The sequence below is a fragment of the Labrus bergylta genome, unplaced genomic scaffold, assembly GCF_963930695.1.
Source record: "Labrus bergylta unplaced genomic scaffold, fLabBer1.1 SCAFFOLD_211, whole genome shotgun sequence".
Taxonomy (NCBI): domain Eukaryota; kingdom Metazoa; phylum Chordata; class Actinopteri; order Labriformes; family Labridae; genus Labrus; species Labrus bergylta.
The window spans coordinates 2,501-21,378 of NW_027077254.1; the positions used below are offsets into that span (position 1 = coordinate 2,501).

The following is an 18,878-nucleotide window of genomic DNA, read 5'->3' on the forward strand; positions in this document are numbered from 1 at the left end:
CAGAGGCAGAAAGGACTTTATTTGTATGACAGGTCGCGATGTCGCCATCCGGGTTCAAAGGTCAAATCAGTAAGATCTGCACACAAGTTAAACTTTCACCTGCTGATCTCAAGTCGGACTTTAAGTATCGCTCTACATCATCATCCTATTTTACAAATAGTTCAGATTTTACCACATGGAGTCAGCAGCTGGTTCCTTCAAAATAAAATACAGACTTCTCCTAAAGTAAAGCTGGTTTCCTCCTTCAAAATAAAATACAGACTTCTCCTAAAGTAAAGCTGGTTTCCTCCTTCAAAATAAAACAGACTTCTCCTAAAGTAAAGCTGGTTTCCTCCTTCAAAATAAAATACAGACTTCTCCTAAAGTAAAGCTGGTTTCCTCCTTCAAAATAAAATACAGACTTCTCCTAAAGTAAAGCTGGTTTCCTCCTTCAAAATAAAACAGACTTCTCCTAAAGTGAAGCTGCTCCATTGTCCCTTCTGGGCCTCCGTACATGTGTGGTGGTGACTGTGTCTGCAGAGACTCTGTCCTCTCACTGGATTTTACTGTTCTGATTTGTGACGGTTGACTCGGGACGTTTGTGGGCGGAGCTGGTGTGTTTCCTCCAGCCAATGACAGCGCAGCAGGTGAGTTTAGGAGTGGATACAGTTCAGTGATTGGACGAGATTCAAAGCGGTGAATATGACGGACGTGGACGTAGCATCAAAGAAGAGAAAATATAATGAGAGTGAGGAGAAACACCAAGTGGATAAAGATCGTTCTAAAACGAGGGTGAACCTTGTGTTGTCTTTTACTCGTGGACGTGGAGTTGATCTACTTCCTGTTGGACAGGAAGGTGATGAACACCGGCGGTTAGCTTGTGCTAGTGTGTGTTAGCTTGCAGTGTAGGTACAAGCAGTAAACGTACACACTACGTCCTGCAGGGGGCGGGGCTTCAGGGGGAGGGGTCATGTTTGAATGTTTACAAACATTTCCTCTGACTCCTCCTTTAAGCACTAACTTGATCGTGTCGTCTTTTAGAGTCCTATGTCGCTGACTTCGACGGCAGAAGCTCGTTGCTGTATCGGTTCAACCAGAAGTCGATGTCGACGGTGAAGGACGTGATCTCACTGCGCTTTAAGAGTCATCAGGCTGAAGGTGTTCTCCTGCACGGGGAGGGCCAGAGAGGAGACTACATCACCCTGGAGCTTCATCGAGGACGACTCGACCTCTACCTCAACTTAGGTGAGCTACACCGCCCCCCCCCCCCCCAACGCCCCCCAACGCCCCCCAACGCCCCCCAACGCCCCCCCAACGCCCCCCTCCCTCGAGGAGGATCAACGACATGTTTCTACCATAATTAATGATACAATTCTAACAAATCTAATTTCTGCTTTGAGTGTTTATGAAACTCCTCGCTGATGTCTAAACTGATATCTAATTTAAATATTGAGTTAAATCTGCAAATTGTAATTTGTAGTAACGTACGCCTGCCACCAGGGGGCCGTAGCTAGTGGCATCCATAAATCCATCTGATGGTTTTAAATAATAATTAATAATAATAATAATAAGATAATAATTGAAGAAGAAGTCATCATGTTTGTTTTGAACTAGAAAAAGATCTGGGCGATAATAAACATTACTACAAACAAACTGTGTTAACGTCTCTGCAGACGGCGGTCAGCGAGCGGCGGCGTGGGATGTTTAACGTTGTTTTCATTTAAAGGTTAACTCCCTCCCTCTTTCTGTGTTCCCTCCAGACGACAACAGGCCGAGGTTCAGCAGCAGTCGTGTGGCGGTCACCGTGGGCAGTCTGCTGGACGACCAGCACTGGCACGCCGTCCACGTGGAGCGCTTTAACAAACAGGTTAACGTCAGCGTGGACGCACACATGCAGCACTTCCACGCCAGAGGAGACGGACACTCGCTGGAGGTCGACTACGAGGTGAGACGATTCAATTAGTGGAACTGGAGGTGAGATAGAGTGTGTGTGTGTGTGTGTGTGTGTGTGAACATCACTTGGGCTCTGGAGCACTCTGGTAAACACGCTGTAGTGTAAGTAAACCCTCGGGGGAGGGGCTTGTGATGTCTCCATAATGAACGATAGGAAGAAGAAGGAAGCGTGGCGCTTTCTGTCGTCTCAGAGGACAGACTGTGGAGAAGGCGGGCAGCCTTTGCACGCTGTTTAACAACGCCATCTCTATTTGTCAGTGTGCCGGCGTTCTTAATTAAAGGGTAAACGATGTAACGTATATATCGGACTTCTCGCCATGGCTGATGTGGCGAGCTTTGTCCCACATGATTCATTTTTTTAATCTTTTGTAGAAATAGGAGTGTTTTCTGTCACTCCATTCTTTCAGTATTTAAATCGTTCTGGCTGCCTCAGCTGAAGGTCAATCCCTGAGACTTTGACCATTAAAAGTGGCGTCTGAATCTGCACAGTGGCCGCCATGGCGCTCCTGGTTGGACTAAATGAACGAGGACACATTATGCTAACGTTGTGATTCACAATAATATTATTCCAAGACGGGGATTAATCTGCCGCTGTAGCCGCCTCCGCTTTTCCGGGAAGGCTTTCAAAAAGATTTCTGGAACCTGGCTGCGGGGATTTTCTCCGTCCCAGCCTCAGCAGCATCAGTGAGCTGGCTGATACGGGCCGGCCTGCAGTCAGGGTTTGATAGTGCTGAGGTCAGGGCTCGGCTCGGTCCAGCCAAGTTCACTCACAGCAGAACAGGAAAAGCTTTCTCTGAGGATCGCTCATTAAAAGAAAAGGTCTCCCCCCAAACGGCTGCAGCATTACCGATGTATTTATAGAAGCAGAGAGTGGGTTTGTGTTTGCTGAGTCACTGGGTCTGATGTTCAGGCCGCTACGTGTGTGTGTGTGTGTGTGTGTGTGTGTGTGTGTGTGTGTGTGTGTGTGTGTGTGTGTCTGTGTGTGTGTGTGTGTGTGTGTGTGTGTGTGTGTGTGTGTGTGTGTGTGTGTGTGTGCCTTGTTTTCACTGATAGTGAGGGTTGAACATGCAGTTAAATACAGTAAAGTGTGTGAGACTCCTCATCTATTGTTTTATTCTGTGCTTTATTTATACAATGTTTTTTGAAAGCGGGTGCTAAGGTCTCGGCCTCCTCTGCTTCTCTCCTTGTAAGCTGAGTTTCGGAGGCATCCCACTGCCTGGTAAACCCGGCACCTTTCTGAGGAAGAACTTCCACGGCTGCATGGAAAACCTCTACTACAATGGAATCAATATTATCGACCTGGCCAAGAGACGCAAGCCTCAGATCCACAGTGTGGTGAGTGCAATAAAGTTTCAGACTTCTTCTTTTTACTGCATGCAGTTATAGAACGTTAGCTTCTCCTCCACCTACTTATTTATTTTTACAGTTTAAAGGTCCAATCAGTAAAATAGAAGCTGACAGAAATGATAAAGGTATCTTACTCTCTGATCATTAAGGAAACATGCTATGTTGAAGTGCTGGCTTCTCTGACAACAATGCAGCAGCCAGTATGTCCTCCTTCTAACTTTAGATTCTGCTCCTGAATGCTCTGGATTTGTTTGGACCAGAGAAGGTAGGCGCTTTTAAGACCCCCCTCACACGGCCGTTTTGGACGCCCCTCGGTTTGTCAGATATGAGAGCAGTTATCAGGTCAACAGGTGTTGCAGCGATGGAAGCGGTCAAGAGAAGTGGTTCAGATAGAAGTGATTGTACCCGACCTAAAAAGCCTCTGCATGTTTCTAATAAGCTCCACGAGCAGAAACGTGCTCAAACTAGGATCAATATTGGAGATGCTTTTGAAAAATGGAGAGAGGTTAGAACACAGAAAGGTTTACAGACCCATGCAGAGCTGGATAAACACTGAAGCTTCAGAGTCCACCACATGGTGACCTGAGTGAGCATCCACTCTAGAGAGGAGGGGGGGGGGGAGACAGCTCTCTACAATAATATATCTAGATATATGCAGAAGCACATGTTAAACATTTAGAAGCCAAAACAAACCTAAAAACAAGACTGAAAAACTGATCAGCTGACGAAGAACACAACATGCCTACAAGAAGGAGAACTAAAAACAGTTTCTGAAAGGTCAGAAATGAGAGAAATGAAACATCACTGTTTGTTACCCTCGCTGCATTAAATACCTAAGGACCAGGGCTGCATGATCAGTTACTCTTCCATTAGTTTCTACATTAAGAGGTTTAATATTTCACTCTGTTTAATCACACAAGAACAAAGTAATGGATCCCAGAGTGACATCCAACAGTGTCTCTCTCCGCCCAGCAGAGAAAACCTCAAAGAGAAACAAAGAAAAGCTGCACATCTCTTTTCTCTTCAAATGCTGAAAGCTGCAAAGGTTTTAGATTCTTAGTTTAAAGAAACCACAGAAGCTACAAATATTTGATCCTAGCAGTTAGTATTCTTTAATTTTCTTCTAATGATTCAGTAATCTTAACATCGGGAACTTAAAATGATTTAAATCAGAGAGCTTGACTTGAAGAGCGTGACTGATGGAGGCGTTTTGATGCAGATTTAACTCACTATTTAAATTAGATATCAGTTTAGACATCAGCGAGGAGTTTCATAAACACTCAAAGCAGAAATTAGATTTGTTAAATTACCACATACAAATATACTGAGAAATATTACATCAGTTTCTCTGCTCAGACTGAGACCTGTGATCTTGTAGTTCTCCTGTGATCTTGTAGTTCTCCTGTGATCTTGTAGTTCTCATGTGATCTTGTAGTTCTATTGTGATCTTGTAGTTCTCATGTGATCTTGTAGTTCTCATGTGATCTTGTAGTTCTATTGTGATCTTGTAGTTCTCCTGTGATCTTGTAGTTCTATTGTGATCTTGTAGTTCTCCTGTGATCTTGTAGTTCTTATGTGATCTTGTAGTTCTCATGTGATCTTGTAGTTCTATTGTGATCTTGTAGTTCTATTGTGATCTTGTAGTTCTCCTGTGATCTTGTAGTTCTCCTGTGATCTTGTAGTTCTCCTGTGATCTTGTAGTTCTCCTGTGATCTTGTAGTTCTCCTGTGATCTTGTAGTTCTCCTGTGATCTTATAGTTCTCCTGTGATCTTGTAGTTCTTATGTGATCTTGTAGTTCTCATGTGATCTTGTAGTTCTCATGTGATCTTGTAGTTCTCCTGTGATCTTGTAGTTCTCCTGTGATCTTGTAGTTCTCATGTGATCTTGTAGTTCTCCTGTGATCTTGTAGTTCTCCTGTGATCTTGTAGTTCTCATGTGATCTTGTAGTTCTATTGTGATCTTGTAGTTCTCATGTGATCTTGTAGTTCTCATGTGATCTTGTAGTTCTATTGTGATCTTGTAGTTCTCCTGTGATCTTGTAGTTCTATTGTGATCTTGTAGTTCTCCTGTGATCTTGTAGTTCTTATGTGATCTTGTAGTTCTCATGTGATCTTGTAGTTCTATTGTGATCTTGTAGTTCTATTGTGATCTTGTAGTTCTCCTGTGATCTTGTAGTTCTCCTGTGATCTTGTAGTTCTCCTGTGATCTTGTAGTTCTTATGTGATCTTGTAGTTCTATTGTGATCTTGTAGTTCTCCTGTGATCTTGTAGTTCTCCTGTGATCTTGTAGTTCTTATGTGATCTTGTAGTTCTCATGTGATCTTGTAGTTCTCCTGTGATCTTGTAGTTCTCCTGTGATCTTGTAGTTCTTATGTGATCTTGTAGTTCTCATGTGATCTTGTAGTTCTCCTGTGATCTTGTAGTTCTCCTGTGATCTTATAGTTCTCCTGTGATCTTGTAGTTCTTATGTGATCTTGTAGTTCTCATGTGATCTTGTAGTTCTCATGTGATCTTGTAGTTCTCATGTGATCTTGTAGTTCTCCTGTGATCTTGTAGTTCTCTTGTGATCTTATAGTTCTCCTGTGATCTTGTAGTTCTCCTGTGATTTTGTAGTTCTCATGTGATCTTGTAGTTCTCATGTGATCTTGTAGTTCTCATGTGATGTTTCTACAGCTTCTCATGGCTGTGCTAACGCTTCAAGGAATGGTTATGTGGTAACACGGTGAAGTCTTAAGGAGTCATCATCTAGTTCTATGAATATCTTTACCAAATCTTAACGTACCTTATCAAGTGTTCCAGAAATAATAAAGTCCCCACATCGCCCGTTCGCTTCAGTTTCACATTTATTTGCTTTGAGGCGTCTTTCTGTCTCTGCTCAGGAGCTGGATGGAGAGAATAATGTGCAAACAGTCATGACGTCCTCTGTGATCCTAACGGCTGTATCATTAAGTCCAAGTGTGCGAGTGGATTCATTTAGTGAGGCGGCTTCCCACACAAATCAGAGCCACATCTCATCAGAGACAGCCTCCGCCCTCCTCGTCTGATTGCTGCGTTAAAAGGCCTTTACTGACGACAGAATCAGGGAGGAGGAGAGAGAGCGACTGTCATGATGGAAGCTGTAATGGAATTTCAATGGGGACTATCTCCCTGAGGTTGATGGGAGGGAATCACATTGAGAGTCAAAGAGCTGTGATTGCTGTGCGGCGCCCTACAGGCACAGGGACTGATGGGACTGTGACCTCAGCAGACACGACCACGTCTGTGTTTAAATGTACCTAACACGACCTCTGCACCGCACCCAATTACACTCCAATGTAAACTTCCTGCTTTGATATTGGCTCTTCTGCTGTGTTGGTTTGGAGCAAATACATTTCATGGACTCATCTTGAACTTTCAACTTTTCTCACATTTCTGCTCGGGAGTTTTTGGATTCCCTCAAGGCTGAAGGAGATATTTAAAGGAAGCGTTTCTCATGAATTTGATTATGCCAATAGTTAGAGTTAAAGGTCACATATTCTTCTCCATGTTCCTCTAACATGTGTCTCTAGTCTACAAACCCCCCAATGATGAGAAAAGTCCATCCTCTCCATCTTCTGCCTGCTCCACTTTTCAGAAAATGTGTGCGCAAACAGGCCGTTTGAAGATTTTCCCTTTGGGACATCACAAAGGGCAGTAGCCCCTCCCCCAGGTGGGTGACACTCCCACAGCTAGGTGTTTGTTCTGCCCTCTGAGTCTGCCTTCTCACCGTAAACAATAGGACATGGAGCAAGAAAGACCAAGACATCCAAGCCCTTTTAGAGGGGGGCGTGGTCAGACACAGCTCATTTACATATTTAAAGGTACAGACACAGAAACAGCCTGTTCTGAGCAGGACTGAAATAGAGCCTGCTGTAAAAGCAGAATTGAAAGCTTGCTAACGTTTGCTGTTTGAGATGATGAATTCTGATAATTGGAGCTGAAGACTGATCTGATCACTGAGTTACTTTATGCTCATAGACATCATTCTTTCTAACGTCCAGCAGGTGAACACTTTACTGCATGAACAAAGTCTGATTGTGTACCAAACATGACTTTTTCACAATGAGTTTGAGGTCTCACTCGTTAGTTTCAAGTCATCTTCAATATAACACGTTGGTTCCTCTGCTGAGCATGTAAGTGAAATAGACGTTAGAGCAGGTTGTTGCCCTCATGGTGGAGCGTTGTTTGTGTGTTTTGTTGTTGTCTTCTTCATCTTCTACTTCTTCTTCTTTTGTTGTTTGATAGCGGTTAGCAAACACTTTTTATCGACTTGACATACTTGTCATATGACTGCATGAATCATGTTACACTCCTCTAAAATAAAACAGGATAGCGACAGCAAATCTGCCAAACTAGAAGCTTCAAAATAAAACACACCCCAGGTAAAGATAACGATCTCTTGATTAACACTTAAAGGATGAAAAAGTAATTTACCTTTCCATCATTGTTGCTAAATGTTTCCCTGCATGAAGACATTTCCTTCAGTCATGATGTCCTGATTACATCCGTACACTATAAATATGACTGTTTGTTATAATCAGATTCAGAATCAGAATCAGAATCAGAATCAGAATCAGAATCAGAATCTGGATTTATTGCCAAGTACATTTACACATACAAGGAATTTGACTTGGTGTATTGGAAATAAATAAATAAAATAAATAATAAATTAACAAGGAAATAAAACAGAACTAGAAACAACTTAAATAATACAGAATAAGAAGATATTACAATATATAAAATAGAATTAAAAAATGTTAAATATAAAAAACACAAAATGTACAAAAGGTGAAATGTAGGAGCTGTGCAGTGGAAACACAAAACTGATTATGAAGAGTTACTGATTGTTCCTGATGACTCAGTGGACTTTTGATTATTGTTGCTGGGTAAGGTTCAGCTCATTGGCTCTTTAAGCTTCCTCTCGCTCTCTGTGCAAATCAAGTTGACATTTATTTCCAGACGCATCACGCTGACTTCCTCCTGAGAGCAGCTTGCTCTGACATGTAGCAGAAGACACAATTAAATCTGTGTCCTTGTGTTTTGTCGTCCTCCAGGGCAATGTGACCTTCTCATGCTCGCAGCCCCAGCTGGTGGCCTGCACCTTCCTGAGCTCCAGCAGCAGCTTCCTGTCGCTGCCATCAGCAGCGTCTGCCACTGGGGGTTTCTCTGCCCGCCTCCAGTTCAGAACGTGGAACCCAGACGGACTGCTGCTCTCCGTGCAGCTGGAGCCAGAGCCCCAGAGACTGGTGCTGCAGATCAGCAACAGCCGGCTGCACCTGACCCTCCACGTCTCAGGACGGCAGAAATCAGAGGTCTCTGCTGGTGAGTCCTCGGGCCACACACTCACACACGTCAAACACTCACACACACACACACACACGGATACGTGGACTGAATAATTGGGAATGTGAGGACTGTCTCTGAATTCACTCTCTCTCACAAACTGAATCCTTACATTAACCTCCATGTCAGTCGGCTCCAGTCATTTTTATTTATGTAGCTCCACATCACAAATTCCCCTCCAGGGTCTCAGCTGCACAGCGTACCCTAACCCTCTGGAACCTTTCACAGGGACAACATGGAAGACATCTCAGGAAACTCAGAGCCCCCTCTGAGACACCCGCTGTTAGGAGTTAATAATGCTGTCAGCTTCTCGCCCAATCCATCAAAAGTTAAGGACGTTTCTTTTGACGAGTCACAGAATAAAATGAAGATCACATTTTAGCATCGTGAAGTACCACCTTCTTAAACATATGAAGTCTCCAGTTATCCAGTTAGAGGGCTGCAGCAAAGACAGACGCTGTGTCACTACCTCTGGATTCCCCTGGTCTTTAATGACCTGCATTAGAATGAGAACTTTGAGGTTCGATATGAAAAAGTGAATTATGTTGTTGTTGTACTCATAGTTTTATTTCTGAGTCAAATAATACACCCATATTCTGAAAATTAAAAAGCATTTCTGTTAATGGATTTTATTTTTATCATTTGAATTCTGATCACTAATCGCTTCCATACAAGTTCATGTAGATATGTGAAGTAACATGGAGGGGATTGAACTTCTTTCTGATTGGTTTATTTGAGAGACAAATGCTCTTCTTTTCCCTGTTTGTGTATACGATGTGTGCGGGCTGCAGTTCCTCGAGTGTCCACTAGAGGCTGGCTGCAGAAGCACAGGAGGTCACATACACACCCAGACAAATAGAAAGAAAGTGTAATTTATTTCAAGGCACAAATCATCGACTGAAACAGATCTCGACTGTCACAGCTCATCATCCACTTTCAGTCTGCCAGCGTCTTTTGGCCAAGGATTTAAATCTGCAACCTTTGGGCGACTAGCATCCAAATCTGTGACTCAACTTCCCCCGCAAGTTGTGCTCACATTTATTTGTAGCAGCGCCACCTGATTTGGCAGAACATACCCAGCCAGTCAATCTCCAGTAATGCTGTGTATGTATTGAAATAACTATGATTAAACTGTATTCTGTGCATATTAGATGAGTTCACTTTTACACCATGCACACAGATAATCCATGGCCACATTATGTATTAAACATAAACTATTTTAAATCTCCAACGTTCACATCCAAACAGAGGAATGTGTAACAGTTCAGCAGGAAGGCAGAGAGCCAGCCGAGTGCCTGGAGCTCCAAAACATGGATGTAAACAATGCAGGATTAGAAATACTTACAAAACAGTCTCAGTAAATATTTCATGAGGAACATTTCTCCGAGCTTAAGGACTCTGAGTTTGAGTGAATAACCCTGAATGTTAGCACAACTTTTGTTTTGTTAAGTAGTAAAACTCCACAGGGCACCTTTATGTGAACTTCTGACTTTATTTCCTGCATTAATTAAAAAGTCTTCTGAGGCCAGAACAATTCAGAAACCAGGCCATGGAGCCGCAGCGCCGATACACCTGGGCTGTAAGGTAATCTCGCTGCTAAATCTAAGACACATAACCTTAAACTCGACCTTCTACATCAGAGCACTGGGGCATTTTTCTTGTTAGGGGAACATGAGCATGCTGACCCCAAAATGCCCTTTTTGCAATATTAGCTGCACCGCCTCCACATGGCGCTGCGTGTGTGTGTGTGTGTGTGTGTGTGTGCACTTTTATGTCTATGCTTGTGAGCACCAACCAAAACACCTTTGTTGTAAGGACATTTTGTGTGTGTGTGTGTGTGTAATATTGTGTGTGTGTGTGTGTGTAATATTGTGTGTGTGCTCTAATCCAACATGTGGAGGCGCTGTATGTTGGCGTGCTCTTGTGATTTCTTTTCTCGTCTTTGGGCTCAATAAATTGGAGAAAAAAGAAAAGTAGATTTTCTTTGGAGGGAAACGATCGTTCACTCCTCGGTGTGGGATTGTTCTGTAAACATAATGGAGATGAGCGTGATTGTTGGGGGAAGGCCGACACGCAGCAGCTGGTGGGCTGCAGGGAAATCTAGATGAAGAAGACGGCCACAGCTAAGGGACAATATGCCCTTTTATATCATTTAGCTCCAGCAGCATGAAATCACCTCTCTGCTCCGGGGAGCGGCAGCACGGGACGACCTGCAGGAGGACCGACCTGCAGGAGGACCGACCTGCAGGAGGACGACCTGCAGGAGGACGACCTGCAGGAGGACGACCTGCAGGAGGACCGATCTGCAGGAGGACGACCTGCAGGAAGACCGACCTGCAGGAAGACCGACCTGCAGGAGGACGACCTGCAGGAGGACGACCTGCAGGAGGACGACCTGCAGGAGGACCGACCTGCAGGAGGACGACCTGCAGGAGGACCGACCTGCAGGAGGACGACCTGCAGGAAGACGACCTGCAGGAGGACCGACCTGCAGGAGGACGACCTGCAGGAGGACGACCTGCAGGAGGACGACCTGCAGGAGGACGACCTGCAGGAAGACGACCTGCAGGAGGACGACCTGCAGGAGGACGACCTGCAGGAGGACGACCTGCAGGAGGACGACCTGCAGGAAGACGACCTGCAGGAGGACGACCTGCAGGAAGACGACTTGCAGGAGGACGACCTGCAGGAAGACGACCTGCAGGAGGACGACCTGCAGGAAGACGACCTGCAGGAGGACGACCTGCAGGAAGACATGATGAGGTGGTCTGATCTCAGTTTAACTCTGATGCTCTCAGATAGTCATTAAGATATTTAGCTTCTTATTGTCATTAGGATTCTTCGCTCTCTCCTCCTCTTTTGGATGGAGGTCACAGACAAAATTATTACTGAGGCGGAGCTCGATAGCATCGTGGTTACAGATTCAGCGGGCTTCTCAGCGCTGTTACCCGTTAACATTAAAAGCACACTGAGAGATAATCCTCGGGATCTGGACTCTAAGTGTTTTTTAAAAGACAGATTGAGTCTGTGTGGATGTGCTGCATCCCACACCGACATGGGGGGGGGGGGGATTCTTTAATTGCAGTCAGATCTCAAAGTGAAACTGTTGGGGTGTTAAAGGGCTGCAGAGCGCAGCGTGCAGCGTGCAGCGTGCAGCGGGAAGGATTCTGTAACAGTGAGATCAGATCAGAGAGAAGAGGATCGTGTGGGTCAGTAAACACGAGCATGCTGTGCATCACGGGGTGATCTTCAGGTGTTACTGGTTGCAGACATTTGAAGCCTCCGTAGAGTGAATCAGTTCTCAGTCATTGGTCCCATTAAAGAGCTTCATCAGAGGACACCGGGCGCCATCAGACTGAGGACCGCTCCACGCCATATTCACCGCTCTGCAGCGTGAACTCAGTCTGCAGGATTGTTAGAAGATCTCTGTTCAGTAGAATCTGAACCTGGGGGGTGAGGGGGGTTTCTGGATGATCAGCATGTCCAGGCGTCTCGTTTCAGTTTGTCCTACATTTGTAGTCCGAGCTAGATTGACCAATCATGTGTTAGCATGCTTTGGTTGGCAGAAGAAACCGGCGATACGTTAGAGACGTCCTGAACATTTTCTAACGATGATTTATTTTTTATTTTTGAACATAAATCAGCATCAAATAAAACAAATCAATTATCAACGACTCTGCTTGACGCTGGGCTCCAGAGCCAATCAGGGTTTAGATTCCATGACCACCTGGACCGATGAATGACAGCCAGTACATTACAGACATCTGTCCTCGCTTACTCGAACCGCTCGCTTCACTGGAAGTAAGAAGTGATTCACATCAGCTTCCAGAACGATCTGGGAACGCCCCCGAATCCTCCAGGAGGAGCTGGACTACGCTAACCCTAAACCAGGACTTTGAATGTTAGATGTTCTTGTGACTGGATCTGTTTGTGGATGATGAACATAAAAAAGAAGCAGAGCACTGACAGCAGCTCAGCTCACAGCCTCCCTCTTCTGAAGATCGTCTTTATTCCGTGTTTTCAGCGGTTCTTTGGGTTGATTTGTTTTTGAGAGGAGGAGGAGGAGACCGCTGCAGACAGTTTAGCTCCTGGATAAAAAACCTGTGAGGGCTGAAGAGTGAATGAATCCAAACTGAAAACATCAAAGCCAGCAGCAGCTCAGCTCACAGCCTCTTCTGTCAGACTGAGGTCCAAACTGATAAATGACATGGTTGATATTTAGAGAGAATCCCGGCTGCATTAGATCAGCTCTGTGAAGAGCTAGAAAGGAAGGAAGTTTGAATTATAATCAAAGCCAGTCAAGGTCAAAAATGATCGAGTATATCACCTTCCTCCGCGCTCTCCTCCCAAGGTGCTACGGTGTCACATCGCTCGCAGCAAAGTCAAACGTGTCGTGCAGCGGGGGAGTCTCACTGCGCTGCGATCATTAAACCTGGCTGCAGGGCTCGCCAAAGTTATCTCCAATCATTCAAGTTTAAAAAAATATAACCTTCTGCAGACTTCTTAGAAACGTGACCTCTTTGTCTTGAAACATTTGGAGTTCAAACGAGAAGCTGAACGTGTTGTACTTTAAGTGCACAGCAGCGCTAATGTGGAAAGAATATCGATCTGAAATGATCTGCACAAACACTTTAGAGTTTAACAGAAACACAAACATGTTTGTCCCTTTGTCAAAAGAAGACGCACACACACACACACACACACACACACACACACACACACACACACACACACACACACACACACACACACTCTTTATTGAGCTGTACTCGGACTAACAGTTTTAAGACTGCAGCAAGTTTTAAACCACGGGCCAGCATAGCTCATGAGACGTGCACAACATCCTGCGTCACCTGTCCTCATGGTTCAGGTGACTCCGTGTCTGCAGGTGACTCTGTGTGTACAGGTGACTCTGTGTCTGCAGGTGACTCTGTGTCTGCAGGTGACTCTGTGTCTACAGGTGACTCTGTGTGTACAGGTGACTCTGTGTCTGCAGGTGACTCTGTGTGTACAGGTGACTCTGTGTGTACAGGTGACTCTGTGTCTGCAGGTGACTCTGTGTCTGCAGGTGACTCTGTGTCTACAGGTGACTCTGTGTGTACAGGTGACTCTGTGTGTACAGGTGACTCTGTGTGTACAGGTGACTCTGTGTCTACAGGTGACTCTGTGTCTACAGGTGACTCTGTGTCTACAGGTGACTCTGTGTCTGCAGGTGACTCTGTGTGTACAGGTGACTCTGTGTCTGCAGGTGACTCTGTGTCTACAGGTGACTCTGTGTGTACAGGTGACTCTGTGTGTACAGGTGACTCTGTGTGTACAGGTGACTCTGTGTCTACAGGTGACTCTGTGTCTGCAGGTGACTCTGTGTGTACAGGTGACTCTGTGTCTACAGGTGACTCTGTGTCTACAGGTGACTCTGTGTCTGCAGGTGACTCTGTGTCTACAGGTGACTCTGTGTCTGCAGGTGACTCTGTGTGTACAGGTGACTCTGTGTCTACAGGTGACTCTGTGTCTACAGGTGACTCTGTGTCTACAGGTGACTCTGTGTCTACAGGTGACTCTGTGTGTACAGGTGACTCTGTGTCTGCAGGTGACTCTGTGTCTGCAGGTGACTCTGTGTGTACAGGTGACTCTGTGTCTGCAGGTGACTCTGTGTGTACAGGTGACTCTGTGTGTACAGGTGACTCTGTGTGTACAGGTGACTCTGTGTCTGCAGGTGACTCTGTGTGTACAGGTGACTCTGTGTCTGCAGGTGACTCTGTGTCTGCAGGTGACTCTGTGTCTGCAGGTGACTCTGTGTGTACAGGTGACTCTGTGTCTACAGGTGACTCTGTGTGTACAGGTGACTCTGTGTGTACAGGTGACTCTGTGTCTACAGGTGACTCTGTGTGTACAGGTGACTCTGTGTCTGCAGGTGACTCTGTGTCTGCAGGTGACTCTGTGTGTACAGGTGACTCTGTGTCTGCAGGTGACTCTGTGTCTGCAGGTGACTCTGTGTGTACAGGTGACTCTGTGTCTGCAGGTGACTCTGTGTCTGCAGGTGACTCTGTGTCTACAGGTGACTCTGTGTGTACAGGTGACTCTGTGTCTGCAGGTGACTCTGTGTCTGCAGGTGACTCTATGTGTACAGGTGACTCTGTGTGTACAGGTGACTCTGTGTCTACAGGTGACTCTGTGTGTACAGGTGACTCTGTGTCTGCAGGTGACTCTGTGTCTGCAGGTGACTCTGTGTGTACAGGTGACTCTGTGTGTACAGGTGACTCTGTGTCTGCAGGTGACTCTGTGTCTGCAGGTGACTCTGTGTGTACAGGTGACTCTGTGTGTACAGGTGACTCTGTGTCTACAGGTGACTCTGTGTGTACAGGTGACTCTGTGTCTGCAGGTGACTCTGTGTCTGCAGGTGACTCTGTGTGTACAGGTGACTCTGTGTCTGCAGGTGTAAAGCGGTATAGATAATGAAGACTTTTAAAGGTGCAGCAGTGTCTTTGTCTTCCATCAGTGAGACTACAGGGAGACACTGTAAGGATTATCTACGGTGAGCCTGAAGGGACAAAACAACCTGCAGAGCATTAGTGCGTTCATTTCCAGCCTGACTTAATGAACTAGTTCCTGCTGACTGGCCTCAAACTACACAGATTGAAGATATGGAGAAATAAAACCTCCCTCTCTGTTTACTGTCAGTTCTGGTTGTCAAGGATTTGAAGCAGCTGCCACCGCAGTTTGGTGCAAAAATATCGTGTAAAGTCACATGAAACTGTGTATTTCCTGCAGGCAGCAGCGAGACTCTGTGGTGTCGTCTCAGACTGCAAAGGAGTAGGCGAGTGTTTTCTCAGGAGTCGAGCAACAGTCACACAGATCTGTGACGTGAGACACACAAAATAAAAATCAGATCTGTGGCAGCAGAGGAAGCACCCTGACCCTTCAGCTCTGCAAACAGCAGAGTGTGTGTGTGTGTGTGTGTGTGTGTGTGTGTGTGTGTGTGTGTGTGTGTGTGTGTGTGTGTGTGTGTGTGTGTGTGTGTGTGTGTGTGTGTGTGTGTGTGTGTGTGTGTGTGTGTGTGTGTGTGTGTGTGTGTGTGTGTGTGTGTGTGTGTGTGTGTGTGCTGCAGTGAGGCTTCCCTGCTTGTTCCATGAAACAGTTAATGGAGTGGAGAAAAGGCGCCCATGGCCCTGGCTGTCTTTGGGGATGATATATAAAAAAGGCTGTGCTGTGAGCGAGGGGCATCATTGGATTGTGAGACAGATTCTCCAGTTTTCCCGAGAGCCGGCAGAGATCAGGTTTTCAGACGATCAGAAATAAGTCCTGCTGTGCACTCTGCATGACCGCCGCGTCCCCTCTGAGCGCCCGAGTCGCTGCACAGCTCAATCTGGATGCTAATGCAGTCGGGGGGGCCAGCAGTCAGAGTGGAGGTGTGGCTCGGTAATTTCCATTCACAGCTGTCATCGCGGCGTTGTCCTCTTGACAGCGGCGGCTCTCTGAAATGAGCTGTCAATTTAGAAGAAACTGTTTGTAGCCGGAGCGTGGTGGCTCATTGCTCATCTTTTTGGAGATTTAATGGAATATCTGAAAGGATGAGTGGCTTTAAACTGAGTCGCAGGAGTGAAAATATTTGGTTAAGCAAATGACCGTTTAAAAAGCAAAGATCAGCTTTCAGCTCTTTAAACAGGCGGGGGACTGCAATCCACCACGATGATATTCAGACAGTTTAAGACGTCTTTCAGGAGGAGAGAGCGGGGAGACAGGAAGTGAGAGTGATGATGTGCTGGAAGTGTTTCAGTTGTGAATTTATGTGAGCGCACATTCATGGTGTCAGGTACGATGATGAGTGATTCTCAGATCTCAGAAAATACCAACGCACATAAAAACAGGGTCAGCAGCTTGATCCTTCAAAATAAAATACAGATTTATGTAGGGACCTTCAAAATAAGATACAGACTTATGTAGGGACCTTCAAAATAAAGCAAAGACTTATGTAGGGACCTTCAAAATAAAACACAGACTTATGTAGGGACCTTCAAAATAAAACACAGACTTATGTAGGGACCTTCAAAATACAACACAGACTTATGTAGGGACCTTCAAAATAAAACACAGACTTATGTAGGGACCTTCAAAATAAAACAGACTTCTCCTAAAGTGAAGCTGCTCCATTGTCCCTTCTGGGCCTCCGTACATGTGTGGTGGTGACTGTGTCTGCAGAGACTCTGTCCTCTGACTGGATTTTACTGTTCTGATTTGTGACGGTTGACTCGGGACGTTTGTGGGCGGAGCTGGTGTGTTTCCTCCAGCCAATGACAGCGCAGCAGGTGAGTTTAGGAATGGATACAGTTCAGTGATTGGACGCCATTCAAAGCGGTGAATATGACGGACGTGGACGTAGCATTAAAGAAGAGAAAATATAATGAGAGTGAGGAGAAACACCAAGTGGATAAAGCTTGTTCTAAAACGAGGGTGAACCTTGTGTTGTCTTTTACCCGTGGACGTGGAGTTGATCTACTTCCTGTTGGACAGGAAGGGGACAAACACCGGCGGTTAGCTTGTGCTAGCGTGCGTTAGCTTGCAGTGTAGGTACAAGCAGTAAACGTACACACTACGTCCTGCAGGGGGCGGGGCTTCTGGGAGAGCCGAGACCAGGAGGAGGAGCCCAGTTTGAATGTTTACAAACATTTCTACAGACTCCTCCTTTAAGCCCTGTATCTGTTCAGTCAGAGACTCAGATCAGTGATGAAGTAAATCTTTACATCCTTCTCTTTCGTCTCATTGTTTCTCGTCTGTGTTTCCTGACTGAAAAAATATGTTCATGTAGAACTTTAGGAGGCGTCTGGATGAGGCCTTCAGGGAGCTGACAACAATCAGCTGACTCATCATTCGGCCGGTAGTTTACTTTAGAGGTCGAGGGAGCGCTCATGTCTCCATTGTTTGTTTTGTCTCTCTGGTTGTTCTTTCAGACGAGGTGAAGGTGAAGTTAAGGTTGGTGGGTGAGGAAGTGTACCGAGCTCTCACTGGTCAAAGGGTTAGGGTTAGCTGGACTTTGGGGTTAGGGTTAGCTGGACTTTGGGGTTATGGTTAGCTGGACTTTGGGGTTAGGGTTAGCTGGACTTTGGGTTTAGGGTTAGCTGGACTTTGGGGTTAGGGTTAGCTGGACTTTGGGTTTAGGGTTAGCTGGACTTTGGGTTAGGGTTAGCTGGACTTTGGGGTTAGGGTTATCTGGACTTTAGGGTTAGGGTTAGCTGGACTTTGGGGTTAGGGTTAGCTGGACTTTGGGGTTAGGGTTATCTGGACTTTAGGGTTAGGGTTAGCTGGACTTTAGGGTTAGGGTTAGCTGGACTTTAGGGTTAGGGTTAACTGGACTATAGGGTTAGGGTTAGCTGGACTTTAGGGTTAGGGTTAGCTGGACTTTAGGGTTAGGGTTAGCTGGACTTTGGGGTTAGGGTTAGCTGGACTTTAGGGTTAGGGTTAACTGGACTTTACAGATCGTCTGTTGTGGATAAAAAACTTGTGAAAGATTCAGATATTCTGTAGAGCGTGTTTTATATTTCTAACTGTCACTGAACGCATCATATTTAAGATTCCCTTGAAGAAGTTCGTATTAATACTTGCTTCTCTCCCCTGGAGGCACGAACACTATTTGTTTTTGAATATAAAACGCTGACACTCCTTCTTGTGCACATATTAGCTTCCTGTAAATAACGGAGCGTGCACTCAGAGTTCTGTTGACGAGTGAGAGAGCGGAGGAGGGAGAGATTTGAGCTTGAAGCTCTCGTGTGTCAGTGAGCAGAAAAACAACTGTGTGAAGGGACGCTGCTGCTGCTGATGTGACAGCTGTGTTTACAGCCATCAGGAAATTAAAAGTGCAAACAAAGTGCATCTTTAATCCCAAACATGGAGGGATGAAGCAGCAGCCCAGTGGATGATATCTCAGATAAACTTTTTGTTCTCTTGTAGGTCACAGAGTGAACGACGGTCTGTGGCACGCCGTCAACCTCAGCGTGAAGAATCTGCAGATCAGTGTGAGCGTGGACGGAGAGCCGCCGTCCACCATCGAGCTGTGGGAGGAGCTAGAGACGAGAGGCAACGTCTACATCGGAGGTCAGTGGACTCAGAACTTTAAACGAAAGATTTACATCAGAATAAAGAACGTGAAGACTTCTGTTTCCAGTGTTCAGATACATCAACACTAAACCTGTTACTCTCTCTCTCTCTCTCTCTCGCTCTCTCTGTCTCTCTCTCTCTCTCTG

At 45.7% G+C, this 18,878-nt stretch overlaps 1 protein-coding gene across 1 annotated transcript in view; it reads left to right on the forward strand.

Moving 5' to 3' along the window:
- Window positions 1-18,836, forward strand: part of LOC109976967 (contactin-associated protein-like 5) — a 21,330-nt gene extending 2,494 nt beyond the window's left edge. The window contains exons 2-6 of the mRNA XM_065952293.1: window positions 1,021-1,224; window positions 1,740-1,924; window positions 3,124-3,267; window positions 8,352-8,619; window positions 18,586-18,836. Of these exons, the coding sequence (XP_065808365.1) occupies window positions 1,021-1,224; window positions 1,740-1,924; window positions 3,124-3,267; window positions 8,352-8,619; window positions 18,586-18,821 (1,037 nt within the window). The 3' untranslated portion in view covers window positions 18,822-18,836. The remainder of the gene's footprint in view (window positions 1-1,020; window positions 1,225-1,739; window positions 1,925-3,123; window positions 3,268-8,351; window positions 8,620-18,585) is intronic.
- The last annotated feature ends 42 nt before the right edge of the window (window positions 18,837-18,878 follow it).